This window comes from Oncorhynchus clarkii, chromosome 2, assembly GCF_045791955.1.
Source record: "Oncorhynchus clarkii lewisi isolate Uvic-CL-2024 chromosome 2, UVic_Ocla_1.0, whole genome shotgun sequence".
Classification (NCBI taxonomy): domain Eukaryota; kingdom Metazoa; phylum Chordata; class Actinopteri; order Salmoniformes; family Salmonidae; genus Oncorhynchus; species Oncorhynchus clarkii.
The window spans coordinates 51,123,607-51,149,831 of record NC_092148.1 but is presented as its reverse complement, the minus strand read 5'-3'; the positions used below and the strand labels follow the sequence as shown (position 1 = coordinate 51,149,831).

At 44.2% G+C, this 26,225-nt stretch overlaps 1 protein-coding gene across 4 annotated transcripts in view; it reads left to right on the top strand.

The window, feature by feature from the left end:
- The window catches only part of LOC139369460 (dual specificity protein phosphatase 8-like), a 63,908-nt gene that overhangs the window by 23,685 nt on the left and 13,998 nt on the right, over positions 1-26,225 (top strand). For 3 of the 4 annotated variants that reach the window (XM_071108723.1, XM_071108727.1, XM_071108733.1), the window contains exon 3: positions 3,370-3,508. In XM_071108723.1, the coding sequence (XP_070964824.1) occupies positions 3,370-3,508 (139 nt within the window). Of the gene's footprint in view, positions 1-3,369; positions 3,509-7,010; positions 7,149-26,225 lie in introns of those variants that run through there. The other variant, XM_071108737.1, reaches the window with a different exon arrangement.

The window sequence follows — 26,225 nt, the reverse complement described above, 5'->3', positions numbered from 1 at the left end:
TTCAAACAGCACACAGAGTTCTTGAAATGTTCCGTATTGACTGACCTTCATGTCTTAAAGTAATGATGGACTGTCGTTTCTCTTCTTATTTGAGCTTTTCTTGCCATAATATGGACTTGGTCTTTTACCAAATAGGGCCATCTTCTGTATACCACCCCTACCATGTCACAACACAACTGATTGGCTCAAACACATTAAGAAGGATAGAAATTGCACACATGAACTTTTAACAAGGCGCACCTGTTAATTTAAATGAATTCCATGTGACTACTTCTGAAGCTGGTTGAGAGAATGCCAAGAGTGTGCAAAGCTGTCGTCACAGCAAAGGATGGCTACTTTGAAGAATCTCAAATATAAAATATATTTTGATTTGTTTAACACTTTTTTTGGTTCCTACATGATTCCATCTGTGTTATTTCATAGTTTTGATGTCTTCACTATTATTCTACAATGTAGAACATAGTACAAATAAAGAATAACGCTTGACTGAGTAGGTGTGTCCAAACCTTTGACTTGTACTGTATATATATATATATTTACACACACAGTATATATGGCTCAGTCTGGCTGTACCCATACCAGCCGTCTGTGTGTCTGTCTGACCTTGGCCTGCCTCAGTCACGTGTGTGGTTGTTGGCCCATACATTCTGAGAAGGCTAATGTGTAACGGTAAGCACAAACACACACTGTCACACACTGAGGCACGCACACAAACACACAATATTGCAGAGTAATACACTGTCAAATACACACACTCGTCCACTGCATTGCTAGAACTGTGTACCGTCCACAGTATCAGCATGTGTGGGTACCATGCCCCCTAACACTGTGAGGCTCAGTGAACAGTGTTCCTGTGCAGTTTTTCCCAGCATCTACAGTATAGTGCCGCCTTTATCTGAAGGATGGAGGGAGTGCATGAAAACAACAAGAAGAAAAGGGTTATTCTAGTCTCTCTCTCTCTCGCTTCTCTCTCTCTCTCGCTTCCATCTCTTTCTCCTTGGCTCACTCTTTTCTCAGCCATCTTCACCTCCCGTTTCTTCTCTCCTCCTTCTTCTTTCTCTCTCTCTCCTGTCTGCCTCCCCTCTCTCTCCTGTCTGCCTCCCCTCTCTCTCCCGGTGCTGTCAAGCGGTTGTTTAGTGATGCGGTGTTTCCGAGCCGCAGTAGGCTAGGCGCTGGCTGCTGGTCATGTGACCCAAACTTGCCTGACAACATGGAGAAGGAGCCTGGCTGGCGTGTCTCGCACACACAACCACACGTACACACAAGCGCGTGGACAAAAACACAGGCGCATGCTCGCCCTCTCCTCCTCTCTGACAAACACATTGTGACAAAGCATATACAGCAATTCATGGTTATCAATGCGAAAACACAGCATGTTAATATGTATACAACATGTATAATATTTTTCTATGTTCGCACATTTTGTTCCAGTAACCCTACCACCCGCCCAATTTTTTTTCCTCATCAATTTACATGCAATAGCCCATAATGACAAAGCCAAAAAAGTTTGTTCTAAATGTTTGGAAATTAATCAAATAACAAAAACAGAAGTATAAATATTCAGACCCTTTGCTATGAGACTCGAAATTGAGCCTTTCATCGATCATCCTTCCGATGTTTCTACAACTTGATTGGAGTCAACCTGTAGTAAAATAAATTGATTGGACGTGATTTGGAAAGGCACACACCTGTCTATATAAGGTCCCACAGTTGACGGCGCATGTCAGAGCAAAGACCAAGCCATGAGGTCGAAGGAATTGTCCGTAGAGCTTCAAGACAGGATTGTGTCGAGGCACAGATCTGGGGAAGGGTACCAAAACAATTATGCAGTATTGAAGGTCCCCAAGAACACAGTGGCCTCTATCAATCTTAAATGGAAGAAGTTTGGAACCACCAAGACTCTTCCTAGAGCTGGCTGCCCGGCCAAACAGAGAAATCGAGAGAGAAAGGCCTTGGTCAGAGAGGTGACCAAGAACCCGATGGCCACTCTTACAGAGCTCCAGAGTTCTTCTGCGGAGATGAGAGAACCTTCCAGAAGGACAACCATCTCTGCAGCACTCCACCAATCAGGCCTTTATGGTAGAGTGGTCAGACAGTAGCCACTCCTCCTCAGTAAAAGGCACATGACAGCCCACTTGGAGTTTGCCAAAAGGCACCTAAAGGACTCAGACCATGAGAAACAAGATTATCTGGTCTGATGAAACCAAGATTGAACTCTTTGGCCTGAAAACCAAGTTTCACGTCTCGAGGAAACCTGGCACCATCCCTACGGTGAAGCATGGTGGTGGAAGCATCATGCTGTGGGGATGTTTTTCACCGGCAGGGACTGGGAGACTAGTCAGGATTGAGAGAAAGATGAACAGGGTAAAGTACAGATCCTTGATGAAAACCTGCTCCAGAGCGCTCAGGACCTCAGACTGGGGCGAAGGTTCACCTTCCAACAGGACCATGACCCTAAGCACACAGCCAAGACAACACAGGAGTGGCAAGGTTCTGAATGTCCTTGAGTGGCCCACCCCGGGCCTGGACTGGAGACCGATCTGACATCTCTGGAGAGACCTAAAAATAGCTTTGCAGCGACGCTCCCCATCCAACCTGATAGAGTTTGAAATGATCCCCAAAGAAGAATGGAGAAACTCCCCAAATACAGGTGTGCTTGTAGCATCATACCCAAGAAGACTCTGGGCTGTAATCGCTGCCAAAGGTGCTTCAACAAAGTACTCAGTAAAGGGTCTGAATACTTATGTAAATGTCGTACTTCAGGTTTTTTATAAATATATTTACCAAAATTGATTAAAAAAACTGTTTTTGCTTTGTCATAATGGGGTATTATTGTGTGGAGATTGATGGGGGGGAAAACAATTGTAATTTTAGAATAAGACTGTAACGTCACAAAATGTGGAAAAAGTAAAGGGGTCTGAATACTTTCGGAATGCTCTGTAAATGTATAGGTACGTTTGTTAGGGGCATTTTTCCCTCCAGATGAACAAAAGCAGTAAGCCTCTGTCTTTGAAAGTACAGATGTAGGATCTTAATTTGATCACATTTTTGGTGCTGAAAATGTTCCTGCATAGTAGGAAATACAAATGTTGTAGTGTATTCAAGGTTTAAAAGGTTTCCAAAGTTTTGTAATTTCCACTTTTAAATGTCAGACTTGGTTAGCCCTAACGAGAAATGTATCAACCCGTACAAAAAAATGAACATAAATGTATGCTTTACTGCAAACAGCATTTCTGTGGTCTTTTTTTTATCTGTGCAACATAGCCATGTTTTACTCATTCGTTTACGAGACCTTCATACCTGCGTCCATTGATACTGCCATACCTCCATTGATCTCTGAGGTCTTCTTCCTCATTCGTGTTTCTGCAGGTTGAGATGGGCAGGAAACAGGAAGTGGTGATGTACGACCAGAGTTCCAAAGAGGCGGGGCAACTATCCAAAGACTGCTTTGTCCACATCCTACTGGGCAAGCTGGAGGGCACCTTCCACCGAGTCTCCCTGCTCACCGGTAGGCACTTACTCTGTGTGTGTGTGTGTGAGTGTGAGTGTGTGTGTGTGATAATAGAAACCACCATCCTGGAGTTAGTGTTTACGAGCAAATGACTCCATGGTGTTTCACAACAGATCTTCACAGCTGATCCCAAGTCAATTCCTGTGTGTATGTTAAGATGTGGCCTGCATTGAACAAGTAGGTATTTCACTGTTGGGATCAGCTATTGCTTTCTCAAAAGAGAAAAGCATGCAAACATTTAAGAACTGTGTGCTACTTATCCTGTCATCTATAAAATGTATTGCGCAACCAAATTAGTTTGTAACACTTTACAAAGTTATTTTGCAATTTTACCCCTGTAAAAGTAATTTGCCTGATGACGCACAGTGGAGGACTGTCTGATTTAAAAAAAATCGCATTTCCGTTCACGTTCCCTCACCTCGCCGCCTCTCCTCATTTACCTTTGACCTTTTTCAAAAGGAGTCGAGAGAGGACGGAGGAGAGAGGACAGCAGTTGAGCAAATCCAATTGAGAGAAGGCCTAGATCTCTGCAGCTGCTTTGAGTGGAGCAGAGTGCCATGTGTCTATTTGGGCAGCAGGTGTCACTAGTGAACATCATCTGTAATAGTGTCCATCATCCATCATGATCCACAAACATACTTTTTCACTCTTAAGGAGGAAGTGAGGGAGGAAGGAAGGAATTAGGAAAGGAAGAATGAAGAAAAGAAGCAATACCGAGTAATTGTGGACACCGATGAGTTTTGTGGTACAGGCCTCTCCAAAGAACCCCCCCCCCCCCCCAACCCCACGTCCACACTACACACACCAAACACTTCTCTCTCCTAGCCCTTTAAAATTGGGGATTAAGCTTAAGTTAAACTAATACCTGTCTATCAAATCAGCCAGGGGGGGGGGGGGTAGCCATTCTTATCAACCAGTCTTATTTACCATACTTAACAGCTTGTCATATTGGTTGCTAAGCACCCTCAAAGTTAGATTGGAGGCCTGACATGTGTATTAGCTGGCTCTGCAGAGACTTAATAACTTCTCAGTATGGGACTGCAGCGCTGCGGAGAGACAGTGGCAGTAAGCACACAGAGGCTTATGCGCGCACACACACACACATGGATACACATACGCACAAACACACATAGACACACACAGGGAGGCTTAGGACCCTGGCTCAAATGTGTCAAATGAATAATCTCCCTCACTCAGGCTTGGGAGAGAGACCGTGTGTGTGTGTGTGTGTGTGTAAAGATGTGTCCTACTCCTATAAATCTCCAATAGCATAGTCAGATTACACTTTCCATGAGTCATTCATAGAGGTTCACTCTACCTTAATGTACTTAAGATCCCCAATTTGTCACAGACACACACACACACACACACACACACACACACACACACACACACACACATGTACCATGTAAGCTTGAAGAAGAAAGATCCCACTGTCAGCGGTTCTCTCTCTCTCACAATTCTTCCATTTCTGTCCCCTTCTCTGCTGTTTCCACGACAACAGCGGAAGAGAATATCCTGGGGGATATGATTCAGCCAATGAGAATGACTGTTGCTGTGTAGTGTCGGTGTCAGTGGTGTTAAGTCATAGCAGAATAACGTGTGTGTGTGTGTGTTCAAGTTTTAATGTCACGTGTACAAGTACAGTGAAATGCCTTTCTTGCAAGCTCTAAACCCAACAATGCGGTAATCAATATAGCTCTAAAAACAACATTAAGGTAAAACAAAAACACACAAGAAATCAAAATAAGAAATGTGTGTCTGTATGTATGTGTGTGTGTGTGTGTGTGTGTGTGTGTGTGTATATCGGGGTCATGGGCAATAACAGTGGTCTCTGTCCCCAGCTGAGCTTCACTGGGTCATAAACAGGGCTAGTTGTCTGAGCCCGTCCACCACCTGTAATGATGTCACTTCCTGTTTAGAGTACCGCTTGTGTGCATGTATGCGCCTGTGTGTGTGTGTGAGAGAGAGAGAGAGAGAGAGAGAGACGGCGCACACAAAACAGAGTGACAATGTGGGGGAGAAAGAGAGAGTGAGAGGTGCCGACAAAGCGAGAGAGAGATGCGAGCTCCCCTGCTGTTCTGAGGTCGGCAGCGCCGGCCTGTTGGCAGCCAGTCGTCATGGCAGCACAGCAGGGCGGCAGGATGTGCCCGGGTCAAAAGTCAATCTGGTCACACGTCTTATGGCATTGGCTCGAGCATCTGGTCACGCGTGTGTTTCTGCCCGTTTTCCACTTCATTCTGTTTCTTCAGACCTTCAGTTAACAAAGTTCATGTATTTTCTCCGTCCACCGTCCCGATTCCCCGGATTAATTTAGCACTTCTTGAAGTTTAATTGGCTCAGAATACCCGGGGAATCACCCCTCCTCAACCCCATTTCTTTCCCTTTTTTTCCTCACTTCCCTGCTCCCATACACTTCCCTGCTCCCCCCGTCATTAACAGCGCCGATGACCTCATGATCTAAGCCGACTGCTTGGTGTGGCCCTCTCGACTCACACACATGCACGCACAGCTCTGCACAAGTGCTCCGAGCATCAAGAGGAGAGGAGGGAGGGAGGGAGGGAGGGAGGAGGGGAGGCTAGGATAGAGGGATGAAAAGAAGCCTTAAATGGGATAGACAGAGTGAATACAGGAATAATTACAGCAGCTTGGTCTCGCTGTCTGGGGGAGAGAGGATTTACTGCCTAAACGGTTATGTACACACAGGCATGCTAAATGAAGGATTAGAACACACACGCGTGCTGCTAAACACACACACACACACAGAGATACGCAAAACCCATACACACACGCATCCAGAAGTAGCCTGTATATAGTGTTGATGCCGCCAAAACACCAAATGGTAATGCTCTTTTAATACATTCTGAGGCCCTACTCAGGCTTGTCATAACAGAATAGTTCATAACAGCTTGGGACTTTATGGAGCCCATAGGAGGTGGTGTTTGGGAGGGCGAGAAACCGCGAATGGTGCTTTAAGTGCAGACGTAGAAGTCAAATCAATCAATGGATCTACTCTATGCTGTAAGTGCTTCCTTCCCTATGTTGCGGATGATGTCACGAGTGTCATGTGAGGTCCAGTCCCCATAGGGTTGTTTTTTACTCACTAAGAAGATTACGTGTATGGCCAGATGACTCTTCACAGTATTTGTGTTTCAAATATGTGTGTGTGTGTGTGTGTGTGTGTGTGTGTGTGTGTGTGTGTGTGTGTGTGTGTGTGTGCGCGTGCGTGCGTGCTCTCGTGTGTGTGAGAACCATGCTTGAGAGAGGAAAGCTTAGCATCAGTAGAACGCAGGCAGTGCCAGACACACATACACAGCCCAGCCAGAGCCAGTCCCCAGTGGGTTGAGGTCCCCAGCTTGTTTGTTTCTCACGTTGGCTATACTGAGAACAGAGTGCACTGGAGCATAGCTCTTATCCTGATGTTGTTATGAGAGAGAGGGGGGGGGGGGGGGGGTTTGTATGCGCAACGAGAGATTAAACGATCGAGGAAAGAGAAAGGTAGAGATGCAAGTGTTGAGAAATGCACCCTCTGGAGATGAGAGTGTGTGAAGAGAGAGCGAGAACAGGAGAGAATGGCGAGAGAACGAGGCAGAGGTCCAGCTGTCAGGTGTGCAAGCTCTGCAGATGTGGAGAGTGGGTAAGGAAGGGAGAGGACGGAGAGAGAGAGAGGCAGACATATAGGTACGGAGAGAGAGAAAGGTAGAGAGAGGTGTGTGTGTGTGTGTGTGTGTGTGTGTGTGTGTGTGTGTGTGTGTGTGTGTGTGTGTGTGTTTGTGTGTGTGGTCTACAGATGTGCAGTGACTGTTCCTAATCTCTCCTAGTGCCATCTGCCAGTGTTTTTTCCCCCCAGGATTACTAAAGCTACATACCATTGGGGCGCGCACACACACAGACACAGAGACCGACCGAGAGAGAGAGATCAGTAAAGCGAGTGAGAGAGAGCAGGTGCCTAGATGCCGTACACTGGCGACGAGGATGGAATGGAAAAGAGATTGTGATCATCAAATCTGTGTGCTGCATGCCAGATCCATCCAAAGCGCTTTACATTGTGTGTGATCATTACTCCACATCCACCAATGTGTATCACCAGAGAGGAAGTGGCGAAACGAGAGGCTTTACTCTGCCCAAAATCTGGCCACGAATATAAGCCCACGAACTGTATGGAGGTCAACTAGTGTCGAATTTGGTCCCCAATATATATTTTTGCTTATTTACTTCGTGAGGCTTATTTGAACTAATATACATTTTCGCATTGGTTTCGTGAGTTGGTTTGAATGCACTGATACAAGTGGACTCAATATGGCATTTCTACAACTTTGGAAAAGTTGGGAGCAAGCATCCAATGAAGAAGTAGAAAATTGACTACTTTAAAATGGTTGCACAGATGCTATAACGGCACAGATACAAAGATAAGTATTCTATATATCTCTATGCCCTGTTGTTCAGCTGTGTATCTGCCCTCTCATTGGCTAGAGTGGTCCCATCTGCCTTCCATTGTTAGAGCGGTCTCTTGACTATCTTGTCAATATAATAGAGAATCTTTGGTAGCACCGACATCAGGGATACACAGCAGCCATTTTGTGCCAGATATTAGGTAATGAAAGATACCGCTTACACACACAGAAGCAGTGTGAGGGCCTCTAGGCTTTGATGAGATCAGGTTTGGGTGTAACTGCACAGTCTACAGTACAAAGGTCAATCCAGTTGTGCTGTTATACAACTGGGCGGCGGCCCCTGCGCGTGTGTGTGTGTGTGTGAGAGAGAGAGACGCTGAGGAAGTGAGGTAATCGTGGGAGGCAGACTCTCACAATGCAGCCGTTCAGAGACATTCCAATGCACTACATAAGGAGGTCTGTGTGTGTGCATGTATGTGTTGGTTAGACAGACCTATTGAGGAGGTGAGGTAATTCACCTCCTTCCATCCTGATGAATGACGGTCTGTGTGTAGACGTCATTTTTAATGTCGGACTGTAGCATGACCTGCCTGAGCCCTCTCAGAATGAAGGCTTTATGTTTCTCTTTCGTTCCCAGTACTGGGTGGTAATCTCTGTGGCTATGCACGGCCTGAGGAGCAGAATAATGTGGCCAAATTTGAGCATTTCTATTCAGCACATGGCTTATGTGGGATTTGAACCCACGAACCTGGTATTCCACGGGCAGTGCTCTAACCCACTGAGCCAATCGGAAACAATAGCCAAATAATAATCCCAGACCATTTTACTAGCATCCACTGCTCATACTCTGAGTAGAAAGTATTTTTAATGTGGAAAGCCACTCTTAGCTCCCCTGTAATACATTGAGCATATTTCCATTTGGCGCATAATTTGCTATTGAATTGCGTAGACATTTTAAATGTTCTCTAACAAATTCACTACATTATGGAGTACCAAGCTGAACAGCGATTGGATGTGTGTGTGGCCTGAAATGGTCGTATGGGATTGGATTGTTATGTTATGTTATGTTCACCGCTGTATTTTGATTGGTCACAGTTGAGGTCATTGAGGTCACAGTGATCTGATTTGATTTGATTTGATTTGATCTGATGGTTGGCTGCCAGGGGTCATGGTCCTGCCCTTTTTTTCTCTCTCTCTTTCTCTCTTTCCCTCACCCCTCTCATCCAGCTCTCCTTCCCCTTCTCCCCATTCACCACCTCCACCCTCCCTCGCTTCCTATCTGCTCCGTATCCATTACCTACCGGGGACTCTTGGCAGATCAATGATTTCATTGAGAAGGAGCCAGTGGTGCCATTAAGAGGTGAGCTCACCTTCCCCGAGGGAGGTCTGGCACATTATACTCAATGACCTTCTCCCTCTCCCCTGATCCCTCTCTTCCCTCCCCCTTTCTCTGTCTCTCTGTGTCTTTCCCTCTCCTCCTCTCTTAGCTCCCCTTTTCCTCTCCTCTAATGATCCCCTCCTCTTATACCTCTCCTACCCGCTCCCTCTCCTCCACCTCCCCTTTCCTCCCTTCCTCTCTTACCTTCATCCGCTCCTCCTTCCAATATTTCTCTTCAGACTCCTGCGGTCGTCACATCTGGCGCCAGTGGCCTGTGTACTCTCACCCCTGGCCCGTAGACACACACACACACACACACACACACACACACACACACACACACACACACACACACACAGACACACCTGACCCCGCCCCAGTCAGCCCCTGCCCGAGGAGCAGAAAGGTCAAACCGATGACCTGTAAGAATGCCAATGACATCACCTCTCTTGAATACGTACACAATAGCACACTTGCGTACATGAGTTGCATACTCTATGGCTACAAACAGTCACAAAGACAGACACAATAGTTGACACACAATGCAAGGGCACAAATACTCGCCTGTGTGTGCGCACACACACCCCAGAGGTCCTGGTTTTCCCAACCGTACCCTGTACGTTTTATGTAACAGTGTTGTGTTTCTGCCAGTGTTCTCATCATCCCCCGTCTTCCTGGCCCCACATGATGAGCTTGATGTCATCTTCCCTTTTCCCCCCTCAAAACTGCAGCACGAAAACATGCAGGCCAGCGTGTGTGTGTCTGCTGCTGCCAAATGTTTCCAGCGTGATGTGGTCTAGCTGTGTTCCTGCTCTCCCTCTTCCCCCTCTTCCTCACACCCCCACTGGCTTAAAGGGGCCACGCACAGGGAGACACACGTAGACACATTCACTTAGAGAAACGGGCAGTAGGCACGCATGCTTTACATTAGATGCATACACATGAACAAACACGGCGGTCACACACTTGGACACAAGTCTTCGCGCTTTGCTTCAACGGCCACGTGACAATGTGATTTAGACATGCCACTGTTGAACAGACTGCTATACACTCTAAAACATGGACAGTGGTCTAGGCCAGGCGATGTTCACGTCGGGGTTGGCGTGCATTTTCAGTGGAAAATAACAGTAGCAGAATGAGGCTAGATGAACATCTAGCCCTGTTCTACCTTGGCCTGGCCATTAGATTCCATTCATTCTCTACCACTTTAGTCGCGACTGCGTCATTCCATAGAACAATGGCAGATTCCTGTTTGCCCTCATGCCTGACTTTGATCCACTTTATCGCTGGCATGCCACCAAAACCCCTTCCTTGTTTACTTGGGTGGTTGCCATGGTGTTTATGCAGTAGCCAGCGGATCGTTTTGGTCCCATCTGGAACACACTTCATCCATGGTGGGGATGATTTCAGGCTTGTCTTCCCAGAACTGGTGCATGCCAGAGTGAGTCAGAGTAGCGGCATACTGTACGAGAGAGCATATGGATTTACACCATACGGAGATGAGTGTCTTGGCCAAAAAAGATGTGGGACATGTAGAAAGGATTGTAACTCACTAGTTCATTCATAGAGTACTGTAAGTGTATAACACACACATACATACATACACACACACACACACACACCGAGGAACTGGTATTGTAAATACATGTTAAATACACACACTGCCGTTGACCCTCATGGAATTCGGTTTCCTGATAAAGGCGGGAGATTTTCCATCACCGCGGAAACAGTAGGCTAATTTTGGAGTTCCTGTCAAGCCCAATGACCCTGGTGAGGAATGCTGCAGTTCGTCATCATTCCTCATATCCCTCCTCCTTTCTCTCTGTCTCTCTCACACACACACACACACACACACACAAATGAACACACACAGTAGACATAACCATACCCAAACTCACATATTGGGGCGGCAGGGTAGCCTAGTGGTTAGAGCATTGGACTAGTAACCGGAAGGTTGCGAGTTCAAACCCCCGAGCTGACAAGGTACAAATCTGTCGTTCTGCCCCTGAACAGGCAGTTAACCCACTGTTCCCAGGCCGTCATTGAAAATAACAATTTGTTCTTAACTGACTTGCCTGGCTAAAAAAAAATAAAAAACACACACACTCTTTACGTATTGATCAATGGAGATGATTTGTTTGGCAACCAAGCCCAAAACTTTGGCGGTGATATCATTTCATTAAACTTTTTTTTTATTTTTTTTTTTTATAACTTTTTATTTCACGTAAATATTAACATTCTGTCATAAATGTTCAGAAATGTTACATTTCATGATAAGCATGTTTTCCAATCTCAAGAGAAAAAAAAATACAACAGTAAGTGCCTCTTCACCTAAAATCATATTGTAATGAAATGGTGACTGATAACAATGGAGTATTACTTGTACTACCAGTACCAGTCAAAAGTTTAGACACACCAACGCATTCCAGTTTTTAAAAAGTTTTTTAAAACTATTTTCTACATTGTAGATTAATAGTGAAGACATAGAAAACTATGAAATAACACATATGGAATCATGTAGTAACCAACCAGCTTCGTGAGGTAGTCACCTGGAATGCATTTAAATTAACAGGGTTGCCTTGTTAATTTGTGGAATTTATTTCCTTCTTAATGCATTTGAGCCAATCAGTTGTGTTGTGACATGGTAGGGGTGGTATACAGAAGATAACCCTATTTGGTAAAAGACCAAGTCCTTATTATGGCAAGAACAGCTCAAATAAGCAAAGAGAAATGACAGTCCATCATTACTTTAAGACATGAAAGTCAGTCAATCCGGAAAATGTCAAGAACTTTGAATGTTTCTTTAAGTGCAGTCGCAAAAACTGTCAAGCACTATGATGGAACTGGCTCTCATGAGGACCACCACAGGAAAGGACAACCCAGAGTTACCTCTGCTGCAGAGGATAAATCCATTAGAGTTAACTGCACCTGAGATTGCAACCCAAATAAATGCTTCACAGAGTTCAAGTGACAGACACATCTCAACATCAACGGTTCAGAGGAGACTGCGTGAATCAGGCCTTCATGATCAAATTGTTGCAAAGAAACCAGAACCAAAAGATACCAATGATCCAAAACACACCTCCAGGCTGAGTAATGGCTATTTGACCAAAAAGGAGAGTGATGGAGTGCTACATCAGATGACCTGGCCTCCACAATCACCTTACCACCCAATTGAGATGGTTTGGGATGGTTTGGGAGTTGGACCGCGGAGTGAAGGAAGAGGAGTGCTTAGCATATGTGGGAACTCCTTCAAGACTGTTGGAAAAGCATTCCTCATGAAGCTGGTTAAGAGAATGCAAAGCTGTCATTTAAAAAAATATATATATTTTACCTTTATTTAACTAGGCAAGTCAGTTAAGAAGAAATTCTTATTTACAATGACGGCCTAGGAACAGTGGGTTAACTGCCTGTTCAGGGGCAGAACGACAGATTTGTACCTTGTCAGCTCGGGGATTTGAACTTGCAACCTTCCAGTTACTAGTCCAACACTCTAACCACTAGGCTACCCTGCCGCCCCATCAAGGCAAAGGGTGGTTACTTTCAAGAATCTCATATGATATATATTTTTATTTGTTTGTTTAACTTTTTGGTTACTACATAATTCCATATGTGTTATTTCATAGGTTTGATGTCTTCACTATTATTCTACAATGTAGAAAAACGTAGAAATATAGAAAAACCCTTGAATGAGTAGGTGTGTCCAAACTTTTGACTGGTACTGTATGGCAGTCTCATTAACACTACTGAACTGGCAGTGTTCAAGCTTAACCTTTATAAGCAGAGTACAACGTAACAAATGAATTGGCATGACACCTGTTCCCAGATGCTGAGACCAGGTTTTACATTGTCATGTAATCAGATATTTCTTACAATTACAATCAAATGTAATATACTGCATTTCACTAGACATTTACAAATACATTTGAAAATATATGAACCAGATATATTGATAAATACATTTTAAAATACATTATGTATTTCAGAATGTATTTTGAAACACATTAAATACATCTTCCAATGCATTTAGCATAAATTGTGATATACATTTTACATATACTGTGTGTGTGTGTGTGTGTGTGTGTGTGTGTGTGTGTGTGTGTGTGTGTGTGTGTGTGTGTGTGTGTGTGTATATATACAGTGTATATATATTTGAGTATATATACACACTAACCGTTCAAAAGTTTGGGGTCACTTAGAAATGTCCTTGTTTTTGAAAGAAAAGCAATTTTTTCTTTCCATTAAAATAACATCAAATTGATCAGAAATACAGTGTAGACATTGTTAATGTTGTAAATGACTATTGTAGCTGGAAACGGCTGATTTATTTAATGGAATATCTACATAGGCATACAGAGGCCCATTATCAGCAACCATCACTCCTGTGTTCCAATGGCACATTGTGTTAGCTCATCCAAGTTTATCATTTTAGTTGGCAACCTTCTTTAGACTAGTTGAGTATCTGGAGCATCAGCATTTGTGGGTTCATTTACAGGCTCAGAATGTCCAGAAACAAAGAACTTTCTTCTGAAACTCTTCAGGCTATGCTTGTTCTGAGAAATGAAGGCTATTCCATGCGAGAAATTGCCAAGAAACTGAAGATTTCGTACAACGCTGTGTACTGCTCCCTTCACAGAACAGCGCAAACTGGCTCTAACCAGAATAGAAAGAGGAGTGGGAGGCCCTGGTGCACAACTGAGCAAGAGGATAAGTACATTCGTGTCTAGTTTGAGAAACAGACGCCTCACAAGTCTCTATGGGGGTGCCACAGGGTTCAACCCTCGGGCTGACTCTTTTCTCTGTATACATCAATGATGTCGCTCTTGCTGCTGGTGATTCTCTGGTCCACCTCTACGCAGACGACACCATTCTGTATACTTCTGGCCCTTCTTTGGACACGGTGTTAACTAACCTCCAGACGAGCTTCGAAGCCATACAACTCTCATTCCGTGGCCTCCAACTGCTCTTAAATACAAGTAAAACTAAATGCATGCTCTTCAACTGCTGCCTACTCTGGACGGTTCTTACTCAGAATATGTGGACAACTACAAATTACTAGGTGTCTGGTTAGACTGTAAACTCTCCTTCCAGACTCACATTAAGCATCTCCAATCCAAAATTAAATCTAATATCGGCTTCCTATTTCGCAACAAAGCCTCCTTCCCTCATGCTGCCAAACATACCCTTGTAAAACTGACTATCCTACCGATCCTTCACTTCGGCGATGTCATTTACAAAATAGCCTCCAACACTCTACTCAGCAAATTGGATGCAGTCTATCACAGTGCCATCCGTTTTGTCACCCACCACTGCGACCTGCATGCTCTCGTTGGCTGGCCTTTAGTTCATTTTCGCCACCAAACCCACTGGCTCCAGGTCATCTATACGTCTTTGCTAGGTAAAGCCACGCCTTTCTCAGAATAGCAGCACTACCCGTAGCACGCGCTCCAGCAGGTATATTTCACTGGTCACCCCCAAAGCCAATTCCTCCTTTTGGCCACCTTTCCTTCCAGTTCTCTGCTGCCAATGACTGGAGACTCATATCTCCCTCACTAACTTTAAGCACCAGCTGTCAGAGCAGCTCACAGATCACTGCACTTGTACATAGCCCATCTGTAAATAGCCTATCCAACTACCTCTTCCCCATACTATTATTTATTTTATTTATTTTGCTCCTTTGCACCCCAGTATCTGAACTTGCACACTCATCTTCTGCACATCTATCACTCCAGTGTTTAATTGCTATACTGTAAGTATTTCGCCACTATGGCCTATTTATTGCCTCACCTCTCTTATCCTACCTCATTTGCACACACTGTATATAGACTTTTTCTATTGTATCATTGACTGTATGTTTGTTTATTCCATGTGTTGTTGTTTGTGTTGCACTGCTTTGCTTTATCTTGACCAGGTCGCAGTTGTAAATGAGAACTTGTTCTCAACTAGCCTACCTGGTTAAATAAAGGTGAAATAAAATTTTAAAAAACAAGTCCTCAACTGGCAGCTTCATTAAATAGTACTGGCAAAACACCAGTCTCAACATCAACAGTGAAGAGGCGACTTCGGGATGCTGGCCTTCCAGGCAGAGTTCCGCTGTCCAGTGTCTGTGTTCTTTTGCCCATCTTAATCTTTTATTTTTATTGGCCAGTCGGAGATATGGCTTTTTCTTTGCAACTCTGCCGAGAAGAGACATTTTCGCAGATATTTTCCATAAGCACAAAAGCTAAGATGTTGTGCACAAATTTGTTCAGATCCCTGTTAATGAGCATTTCTCCTTTGCCAATGTAATCCATCCACCTGACAGGTGTGGCATATCAAGAAGCTGATTAAACAGCATGATCATTACACAGGTTCACCGTGTGCTGGGGACAATAAACGGCCAGTCTTAAATATGCAGTTTTTTAACACAACACAATGCCATAGTTTTGACATAGAGTGCAATTGACATGCTGACTGCAGGAATGTCTACCAGAGTTGTTACCAGAGATCTGAATGTTCATTTCTCTACCATAAGCCACCTCCAACTTAATTTTGGAGAATTTGGCAGTACGTCCAACCGGTCTCACATGCAGACACGTGTACCCACGCCAGCCCAGGACCTTCACATCTGGCTTCTTCACCTGCAGCATCATCTGAGACCAGCCACCCAGACAGCTGATGAAACTGTGGGTTTGCACAACTGAAAAATGTCTGCACAAACGGTCAGAAACCATCTCAGGGAAGCTCATCTGCGTGCTCGTCATCCTCACCAGGGTCTTGACCTGACCTCAGTTCACAGTCATAACTGACTTCAGTGGGCAAATGCTCACCTTCAATGGCCACTGGTACGCTGGAGAAGTGTGCTCTTCACGGATTAATCCTGGTTTCAATTGTACCGGGCAGATGGCAGACGGCGTATATGGAGTTGTGTAGGCGAGCGTAGGGCTGGGCGGTATACCATCTTTTACGATATACCGTTATTGATGCACGTACCAGTTTGGCTTTTTACTTTAACTTCTATACCGGTATTTGAATGTTTGGTTTGTTAAATGTGATACGCTGTGTCTAACGTCCATTTTTAGAGTTTACTCCGCTACTTGAGTCATCTCTCTCTGCTCTCTCTCCATGCCGCTTTCCACACTGACCTAGCCCCGCCACCTGTCACTCAAGGAGCACATTGGTTTTTCCTCGACCACGAGACACTTGCATTCAGTCTGCATGGTCAATGCAGCACATGCAACAATGTTGATGACAGCGATGTTGTTGTCGCTTCTTAATGTAAATCCACTAGCGTTCTATAATTACACTATTAGTTTGGGTTTCTTACATCTGCAAACGGCTAGTGTGTCTTGTGTTAACAAGTTGGGCCTATATCGTGTTATCCGCTATTGCTAATCGCTAGTTAGCTGAGTCAGAGCAAACTAGCTAAGCAGCCTAATAATGTAGTTTGTGCAATCAGTTTGCAGATGTCAGTGTTGTGAACAGAGTGCCCAATGGTGGCAGTGGGGTTATGATATGGGCAGGCATAAGCTACGGACAACGAGCACAATTGCGTTTTCTTCACGGCAATTTTAATGCACAGAGATACTGTGTCGATATCCTGAGGCCCATTATTGAGCCATTCATCCACCACCATCACCTCATGTTTCAGCATGATAATGCATGGCCCCATTTTGCAAGAATCTGTAATTCGTGGAAGCTGAAAATGTCCCCGTTTTTCCATGGCCTGCATTCTCAATCAGACACCCCGTTGAGCATGTTTGGGATGCTCTGGATCAACGTGTACGACAGCTTGTTCCAGTTCCCGCCAATATACAGCAAGAGGAGTGGGACAACATTCCACAGGCCACAAACAAACTGCCTTTATTTTGCTGGACCCCAGGGAGATTAGCTACTACCTTGGCAGCAGCTAATGGGGACCATAATAAATACAAATACAAGAAACAGCCTGACCAACTCTATGTGAAGGAGATGTGTTGCGCTGCATGAGGCAAATGGTGGTCACACCAGATACTGACTGGTTTTCTGATCCACATCCATATCTTTTTTTTAAGGATCTGTGAGCAACAGATGCATATCTGTTTTCCTAGTCATGCAAAATCCATAGAGTAGGGCCTAATGAATTTATTTCAATTGACTGATTTCCTTTATATGAGCTGTTACTGCATGTAGCGTTTATATTTTTGTTCAGTGAACATTTATTTGGCTAATTTTAAATATTTCACGTGTCCTATTTGTTTTTAAATCTAAAAATAGATTTTAAATGTATTTCTTTCCGTAAGGGTTGTGCAACCACTTCCTGTTTCAGATGTGGCGAAGTGATATTAGGGTCCCCCACAGTGGGAGAGGCCGTGTGTGTGTGTGTGTGTGTGTGTGTGTGTGTGTGTGTGTGTGTGTGTGTGTGTGTGTGTGTGTGTGTGTGTGTGTGTGTGTGTGTGTGTGTGTGTGTCAGGGCCATAGAGGTCCGACTCCTGAGAGACACTCTATGTAGATGTATTGATGTCTATGTGGACAGCATGGCTGGTTCCTCTGAGCCTTGCGTCACCTCTGGCTCCATTGTTCTCTGTCAGGGCACTCTGCTAATAATGTCACTCACTGCTGGGTGGATGTGACCGGAGTATTAGAACAACCAGAGCCAAATGCCGTTCTGTCTCTATAGGGGCTGCCATGACAGGAAAGCACACCCTAACCCAGGGCACAGGGATGGCCACTGTCTTCATCTCCACCCAAAACACAGCCCTCCTGGGGATACATGTTTATACTGTATATAGATGTTTCTATGACATGACTTTATCCAGAAATATATCTTAGTGCATATTGTGTCAGTTGGAAGGATTCGGAAAGGACTCAAATGGTTTGCATATTCTTAAACCTTTTTCAGACAAAACTTGCTAGGAAAATAGCAACATTTAGTTGGCAAGTTTTAGGAATTACTACCAGCATAAATTGGCTACAATTTGAGGTTCAATGTATTCCAATGTATTCAATGTTTTGTGATCAATTCATTCAGTGTTTTTCTGTCAGTTCGTTCCTTTATCTAAAGGGACTGGGTGTGCTGTGACATAATTTCCTGATCAGGAAATGATGTGGAGGGAGAGAGGGTGGGAGGGGAGAGGGTGGGTGGGGGGAGGGGAAAGGGTGGGTGGGGGGAGGAGAGAGGGTGGGGGGTAAGGAAAAAGAGAAACAGGTAGAAAAACAGAGAAGATGAGAGGAAAATAAGGAGAGAGAGAGAGAGAGAGAGAGAGAGAGAGAGAGAGAGAGAGAGAGAGAGAGAGAGAGAGAGAGAGAGAGAGAGAGAGAGAGAGAGAGAGAGAGAGAGAGAGAGAGAGAGAGAGAGAGAGAGAGAGAGAGAGAGAGAGAGAGAGAGAGAGAGAGAGAGAGAGAGAGAGAGAGAGAGCCTATTGAGTAGGGTTTTCATGATAGATTATCTAACTAACTAACTAGAGGAGCAGAAGGGCCTGTGTGGCCTGTAGCACAGTAAGTTCTGTTCTGGGACCTCTTTGTCTGTCAGCTGCCTGCAGCGTTGATAGGAGCTAATTAACACTAGTCTGACCTGGCTTCAGCCCAAGTCTATCCCGACCATGTCAGCACACTCATTGGTGTGTGTGTGTGTGCAGACATCCCTCCATCTGGCATAGTCAGCGAGGTCGTAAACTTAAAGAACACTGTCAGAGAAAGACGGAAAGAGAAAAGCATAAAGAAAGAGTCTTATTTCCATGCGGACCACAACCGTTAAGCCGTATTTCCATAATCCGTTGAATCAATATTTGCCATCGTAGAAGTGCCAATTAATATTTACATTAGATCAACCTCTGCCTCTCTCCCCTAGTGACCAGTGTGTTACAGCTTCCTATGAGCATTATAATGAATAAACCATATCCGTTATGCTAGAGCACACCCACCCTGATAGACAGTCTCCTCTAGGGAAATCAGACCTGAGCCACACACACACACACACACACAGCGACGTAACCATTTAACCACAACAAGTTCTCACAGTCTCACGTCAGAATGAGACGTTCATCCTTGTTTCTCAGACGTCAAATTTTTGGCACGAGAGATTTGGGTTACGTTTAGGCATTATCTCAGAAATGTTAAGGTTAGGTGTAAACTCCGAATGGTTAAGGTTTGGGAAAGTATTCAAACAAAATTCTATAATAACAACTTTCTATGGCTGGATTTGAACATGGAACCTTTGGTTATGCACATCTGCCATCCCTGAAACCTACTTGAAGGTAACAGAGCTCACTGTTGCCCCTAGTGGCCGGGTTCCACGTCATCTCCCGATGTCCTCAGACATGGATGAACGTCGAATACTGACTTGTATCACGGGTGATCTGGCCGTTAACCCATCCCCAATTATCATATGGTAAGCATACAGACATACATACACACACACACACACAAACCTTCCCCCATCCACAAATTCTAATGGGGATAAACACAAAATGCAAACATACGGCACATACACAGTGAACACCTCACACTGGGATTTTGAAGGAGCTCATCTGGCTGATGAAAGGCAGTATGGTCCTGACTGGCCCCCAACAGAGTGTGTGATGGCTTTCCCTACCCCCTGTGTGTGTGTGTGTGTGTGTGTGTGTGTGTGTGTGTGTGTGGTGTGTGTGATTCATCCTCCCTTGCCCATGGTTGATGGAGTTTACGTCTGTATATTTGTGCAGTCTGCTTCTCCCAATGGGGGGTAGATTAGATGGGGAGAGGGTCTAGCATCAATCAAGCAGACGCATCCTAGAACACAACTTAACCACCAGAGTGCATCCCAACACCCCAGGGTTACTGTCTTAGTATTGCACACACAGAGACACACACACACGGATTACTGTCCTACTACCCTCCAGTATACCGACCCCCTCTATGGAGGACTACCTCACCAACCCTCCCCCTCTCCCCCCTCTATCTCTCCCTTATCCTCATGGTACCTCACCATCTCTCCTCCCCCCCATATATCCCTCTCCCTCCTCCCCCTCTATCTCCCCCAGTGACTACCTCACCCCCCAGGCATGGCAGCTGTGTTCTGTTCTCCTGTTTGGCATTACGTCACTGATGGAGCAGCCCTATTACTGATCCCCTGACAACCAGCCCTATCAACACACACACACACACACACACACACTTCATTAACCTTCATTAACCTAAACCCCCCCCCCCCTCCTGTTCTGTAGTCTACCCTGAGGCGATGGTGCTTTCCCCTGATATCTGCACACACACACCTCCTGTTGTGGACGCCTGCCTCCTGTTGTGTAGTCTGGCCTGGGGGTGATGTCTCTTTCCGCTGGTATCCTGACAGATTATCCTGTGGAGAGACAGGAGAGAGAGACAGGAGAGAGAGACAGGAGAGAGAGAGAGAGAGAGAGAGAGAGCACATAATAGTAAACAGGCACACTATATTCACGTTCACAGAACTTGCACGTCGGCTATAGGTCATGTATTTTGACTGTTGAACTTGTTGCTGTAAGTTACGCATCGTGTTTTGCCACTGCGTGCTTTCTCATAGAAAGCGTATCCTTTCAGACTTTCAACCCTGTTCAAACATACTTTTAGGAGCGTTAGAAGTTGCAACTTTTGAGAGAGAGATTTGTGTGTCCTTCATGCACAATTTGATCTGTCTCTGTCTGTACGAGCCCTAAATGTACTGTACTCTATTGCCCCTCCCTCCCTGCCTTCCCTGTCAAGTGTGTGGGCTGTGGGTGTGAGACAGGCAGGCAGGTGGTGCAGCTCATTAGCCGGCAATCTATCCTAGCCCTGCTGTGCTAACACAACCTAACAAACTTCATGGCATGAGGAACAGGTCATAGCTCTGCTCTCCTCTCTCTGCTCACTAAGGCCTAACTAGAAGAGGAAGGAAACCCTCACTCAGCCAATAACAAACAGAGGGAAATATACCTTTGCATTGCATTGGTGGAAATACTGTAGCAGGGTGTTGTGGGTTATGCAGTCTCCTGTGATCCACTAAAGGAACAACACCATGTTTGTTACAACTGGCAGGAGATTTTTCTTTATCAGTCCCTGGTTATGTTCACTCAACCACCAAGAAACAATATCCCTATGAGCCCAAGGCATGGAAAAGATGTTGAAAACGCCATTTGTTTTGGTTCAACAGACATTCTCAACGCATTGGTGGAAGTAACACGCTTTCAAAACCGCTCCTGACGTTTATTTGTAAGTTATTGGTCTCTGTGTTCCCATAAGGCCTTTACTCCTCTTCTATCTATTTATCTCATCTCCATCGCGCTCTCTCTCTCTCTGTGTGTATAAACTTTGTGGTGTTGTCCCAGTAACAGGCCCTCTCCCATAAAAGCCCAGTCTTAGCTGGACAGAGTGACCAGCACACCTATTTATGGCCAGGCAGGCACACACACAAATAAAAGCAATTCCCTGGCGTTTTTAGCACCCTGCCTGCAATCCCCTAATTAAACACCTGCTATTCTGGGTCTTGTTACCCTGCTGGGGGGAGCAGAGGAGGGGGGAGTGGGTAAGGGGAGGAGAAAGGGAGAGAGGACAAAACATATTTATGTTAATCTACTGAGGATCACTTAGTTTGCTGCTCAAAGAAATGTACATGAACGTAATGGACACTAAGTTGGTGGCTGGTGAGTTAGTGTTGGTGACAATAGTGACACTAGATGGCCAATAGGGAGTGCCACCTATGATACCAACTGAGTTTGATATCATTTCCAGATGGTTGGATAGATACAGTTGAAGTCGGAAGTTTACATACACTTAGGTTGGAGTCATTAAAACAACTTTTTCAACCACTCCACAAATTTCTTGTTAACATACTATAGTTTTGGCAAGTCGGTTAGGACATCTACTTTGTGCATGACACAAGTCATTTTTCCAACAATTGTTTACAGACAGATTTTTTTCACTTATAATTTACTGTATCACAATTCCAGTGGTTCAGAAGTTTACATACACTAAGTTGACTGTGGTATAATGAGCAGGGCTAGAGGCTCTACAGTGAAATAAGCCAATAAACACTAACCAGAACAGCAATGGACCAGGCATATTGACATTAAGGAGAGGCATGCTTAGTTGAGTGATCATAAGGGTCCAGTGAGTAGTGAGGTTGGTTGGGGTTCACAGCGATTCAGACAGCTAGCCGGGCCATCGGTAGCAAGCTGGCAGAGGGTGGAGGTCTGTTTTTAGCCACCTTGTGCGTTTCCGTCGGTAGATTAGTGGGGTTCCGTGTGGTAGAGGGGACCAATCCAATTGTCAAAATAGATATAGTTATAGTGACCCAAGAAAATTGTCCGATAGACCTATTCAGATAGCAGCCGGCGTTAGTTTGATCATCTAGATCAGTGGTTTTCGAACCGCTACTCTCCTCCCACAGCCGTTCCATGTATTTGATATTTCCCAGAAGTAGCATACCGGATTCAACTTGTCAATTCCTTATCAAGCCCTTGATTAGGCGAATCAGGCCATTTGAGACGTCTGGCGGTCCCCGAGGAGAGGTTTGAATTGTATGATTACGGGCAACTTTAACTTGATGATCAAGGTAATGTTTGTGATGCAAAAGTAAAGCTCTGAGATCGCTCTGACTGTGGCTTATTACTGGTGTGTGCGTGCAAACACAGGCGCTTCAGATAAGGGCCAGAGCAGGAAATGTGGAGCAATTACTCATCGCGCACGCATATACCCATTATCTCTGTCTTTGCATACAGGCAACATACTTACACAAGATGATGTAATCATACTGGAATTCAAAACACGTTAACAGGTTCTCTTTCATTTTATATTTCATACTTTTCTGTGTATTTGAGTTTTCTCAAATAATGTTTCTATTGGAAGTATTTGGAAGTTTTTTCAAATACTAGACATAACCCACTGTTTTAAAATATTTGCAGAAGTCTTTTTCCAAATACATTATTACAAATACCAAACAGATCTGGTTCAAATTCATGGGAGTTTTTAATACTGTGTATTTGAGTATTTTAAAATACTTGCCAATACTTTCCAAATATATTTCCAAATACATTCCAATACTCAACTACATTGTGCTTTCAAAATACATATATATAAATACTTACTTTAAAATGTATTTGAAAGTAGTTGAAATACCATAAATAGTATTTGAATCTATGTCTGCAACACACACACATATGCATGTAAATATTCTCTGAAGCACACACACATCGTTTGATACATTCACACTCAGACTAAGCGTTTTAACACTCATACGTGATACACGACCCACACACTATCTAATTAAGGACATATACAAATTGTTCAGTGCATGCACGTTCTAAAATGCACACGGTTTAATTAACATCCCTTTTCAACACACACACTCACATGGGGAGGGGGGGGGGGGTCAAAACTCCAGCACCCTCCCTTGTGAGGATAACGCCACTCAGCCTTTTTCTAAAATGTTTTATGAGGCATCGGGAGAGATCTCTGTGTGGCCAAAGAGCTCTATTTTCATGTCATATGAACATAACACCGGTTCCAATCCAAGTGCCAATGCCGTTTAGCAAGCTCCAGGCGGTGCTATGGTCAGATGACATGAAGATCTTTGACCACGCACACCAGTTGTGGGTTTGTCGTCGAAAAACAGAAACGTATGCAGAAAAGTACCTCATACCTACTGTAAAATATGGTGGTGGATCTTTGATGTTATGGGGTTGTTTTGCTTCCACTGGTCCTGGGGCCCTTGTTAAGGTCAACGGCATCGTGAACTTTACTAAGTACCGGGACATTTTTGCCCAAAACCCGGTTGCCTCTGCTAGGAGGCTGACACTTGGCCAGAAGTGGATCTTCCAGCAAGACAACCCTAAGCACAAATCAACATCTGCAAAAAATAAGTGCTAATTGACCACAAAATCTACAATTTGCAATGGCCATCACAGTCTCCGGACTTGAACCCCATTGAAATCCTGTGCATTCAATTGAAGAGGTAAGTCCATATGTACACACAAGGGATATCAAGGATCTAGAAAGATGATGTATGGAGGAATGGTCTAAGACAGGGATGGGCAACTGGGGCCCACTTTTGTAGGTCCATGGATTAATCTAGAATAGTAGAATTCACAAGGTGCAATTTCAGAATTTGGTTGGCATCAGCAGTTTATCGCTTGTTTTTTCAGTCACTGTCTGTTACTCAATTAGCTTATGTCAGCTAACAATTTTAAGATTGGTAAATTAGTCTAGCCAGTGATCTAAACTTGTAGTAATCATGGTCAAATTACCGACCGGGCCCCCCCGTTGATTTTGTTAGTCGCTCTCACAGATATCATATTAAAAACTGTGAACGTATGGTAAAATGACTAGAATTGCATGAAATTAATTATACAATTGCAAAGCATTCTCTACACCCCATGGCAAATTGTGTAGGATTGCAGTATATGAACTCTAAAACTTCTGGGGGGCCGATAAAATGTTTTGCTTGCAAGGTGGTGGTGGGGGGGGGGGGGGGGCAACAACATTTTACTTTAGGCCCCCTAAAAGGCCAGCAACTGTGTGGGTATGGATTTGGGTACACAGACCCGCGAGCGCCCCCTCCGATTTTTTTGTGGCCCCCACCCCATCAAAGTTGCCCATCCCAAGATCCCAATGTGTTCTCCAATCTTATAAAACATTTTAGAAACAGGCTCATTGTTGTTATTCTTGCAAGGGGAGGGTGCTGGAGTATTGAAAACAAGGGTGCCAATAAGTTTTTACCTTTTTTAAATATTTGTATTTCTTTTTAAACATAATCTTTTTATCTGAGCAATTGTATTAGTATAAAATAATATAATTTCCCAAATAAATGTAGCACACAATATAGCTCAGCATTGATATTATAAAAAAATAAATAATAATCTTCGTCAAGGGTGGCAAAAATGTTGGACAAAAGTTGTAGAACACCTACTCATTTAAGGCTTTTTCTTTATTTTTTTACAATTTTCTACATTGTAGAATAATAGTGAAAACATCAAAACTATGAAATAACACATGGAATCATGTAGTAACCAAAAAAGGGTTGAACAAATGCATTTGTTTATCAGTTGTGTTGTGACAAGGTAGGGGGGTATAAAGAAGATAGCCCTATTTGGTAAAAGACCAAGTCTATATTATGGCAAGAACAGCTCAAATAACAAAGAGAAACGACAGTCCATCATTCGTTTAAGACATGTGGGTTAGTCAATCCGGAAAATTTCAGGAACTTTGAACATTTCTTCAAGTGCAATCACAAAAAGCATCAAGCTCTATGATGAAACTGGCTTTCATGAGGACCGCCACAGGAAAGGAAGACCCAGAGTTACCTCTACTGCAGAGGATAAGTTCATTAGTGTTACCAGCCTCAGAAATTGTAGCCCAAATAAATGCTTCATAGAGTTCAAGTGACAGACACATATAAACATCAACTGTTCAGAGGAGACTAGTTAGGCATTCATGGTCAAATTTCTGCAAAGAAACCACTACTAAAGGATACCAATAATAAGAAGAGACTTCCTTGGGCCAAGAAACAAGAGCAATGGACATTAGACTGGTGGAAATCTGTCTTTTGGTCTGATGAGTCCAAATTCTAGATTTTTGGTTCCAACCGCTGTGTCTTTGTGAGACACAGGGTAGGTGAACGGATGATCTCTGCATGTGTGGTTCCCACCGTGAAGCATGGAGGAGGAGGTGTGATGTTTTAGGGGTGCTTTACTGGTGACACTGTCAGTGATTTATTTAGAATTCAAGGAACACTTAACTGACATGGCTACCACGGCATTCTGCAGTGATTTGCCATTCCATCTGGTTTGGGCTTAGTGGGACTATCATTTGTTTTTCAACAGGACAATGACACAACACACCTCCAGGCTGCGTAAGGGCTATTTGACCAAGAAGGAGAGTGATGGAGTGCTGCATCAGATGACCTGGCCTCCACAATCACCCGACCTCAAACCAATTGAGATGGTTTGGGATGAGTTGGACCGCAGAGTAAAGGAAAAGCAGCCAACAAGTTCTCAGC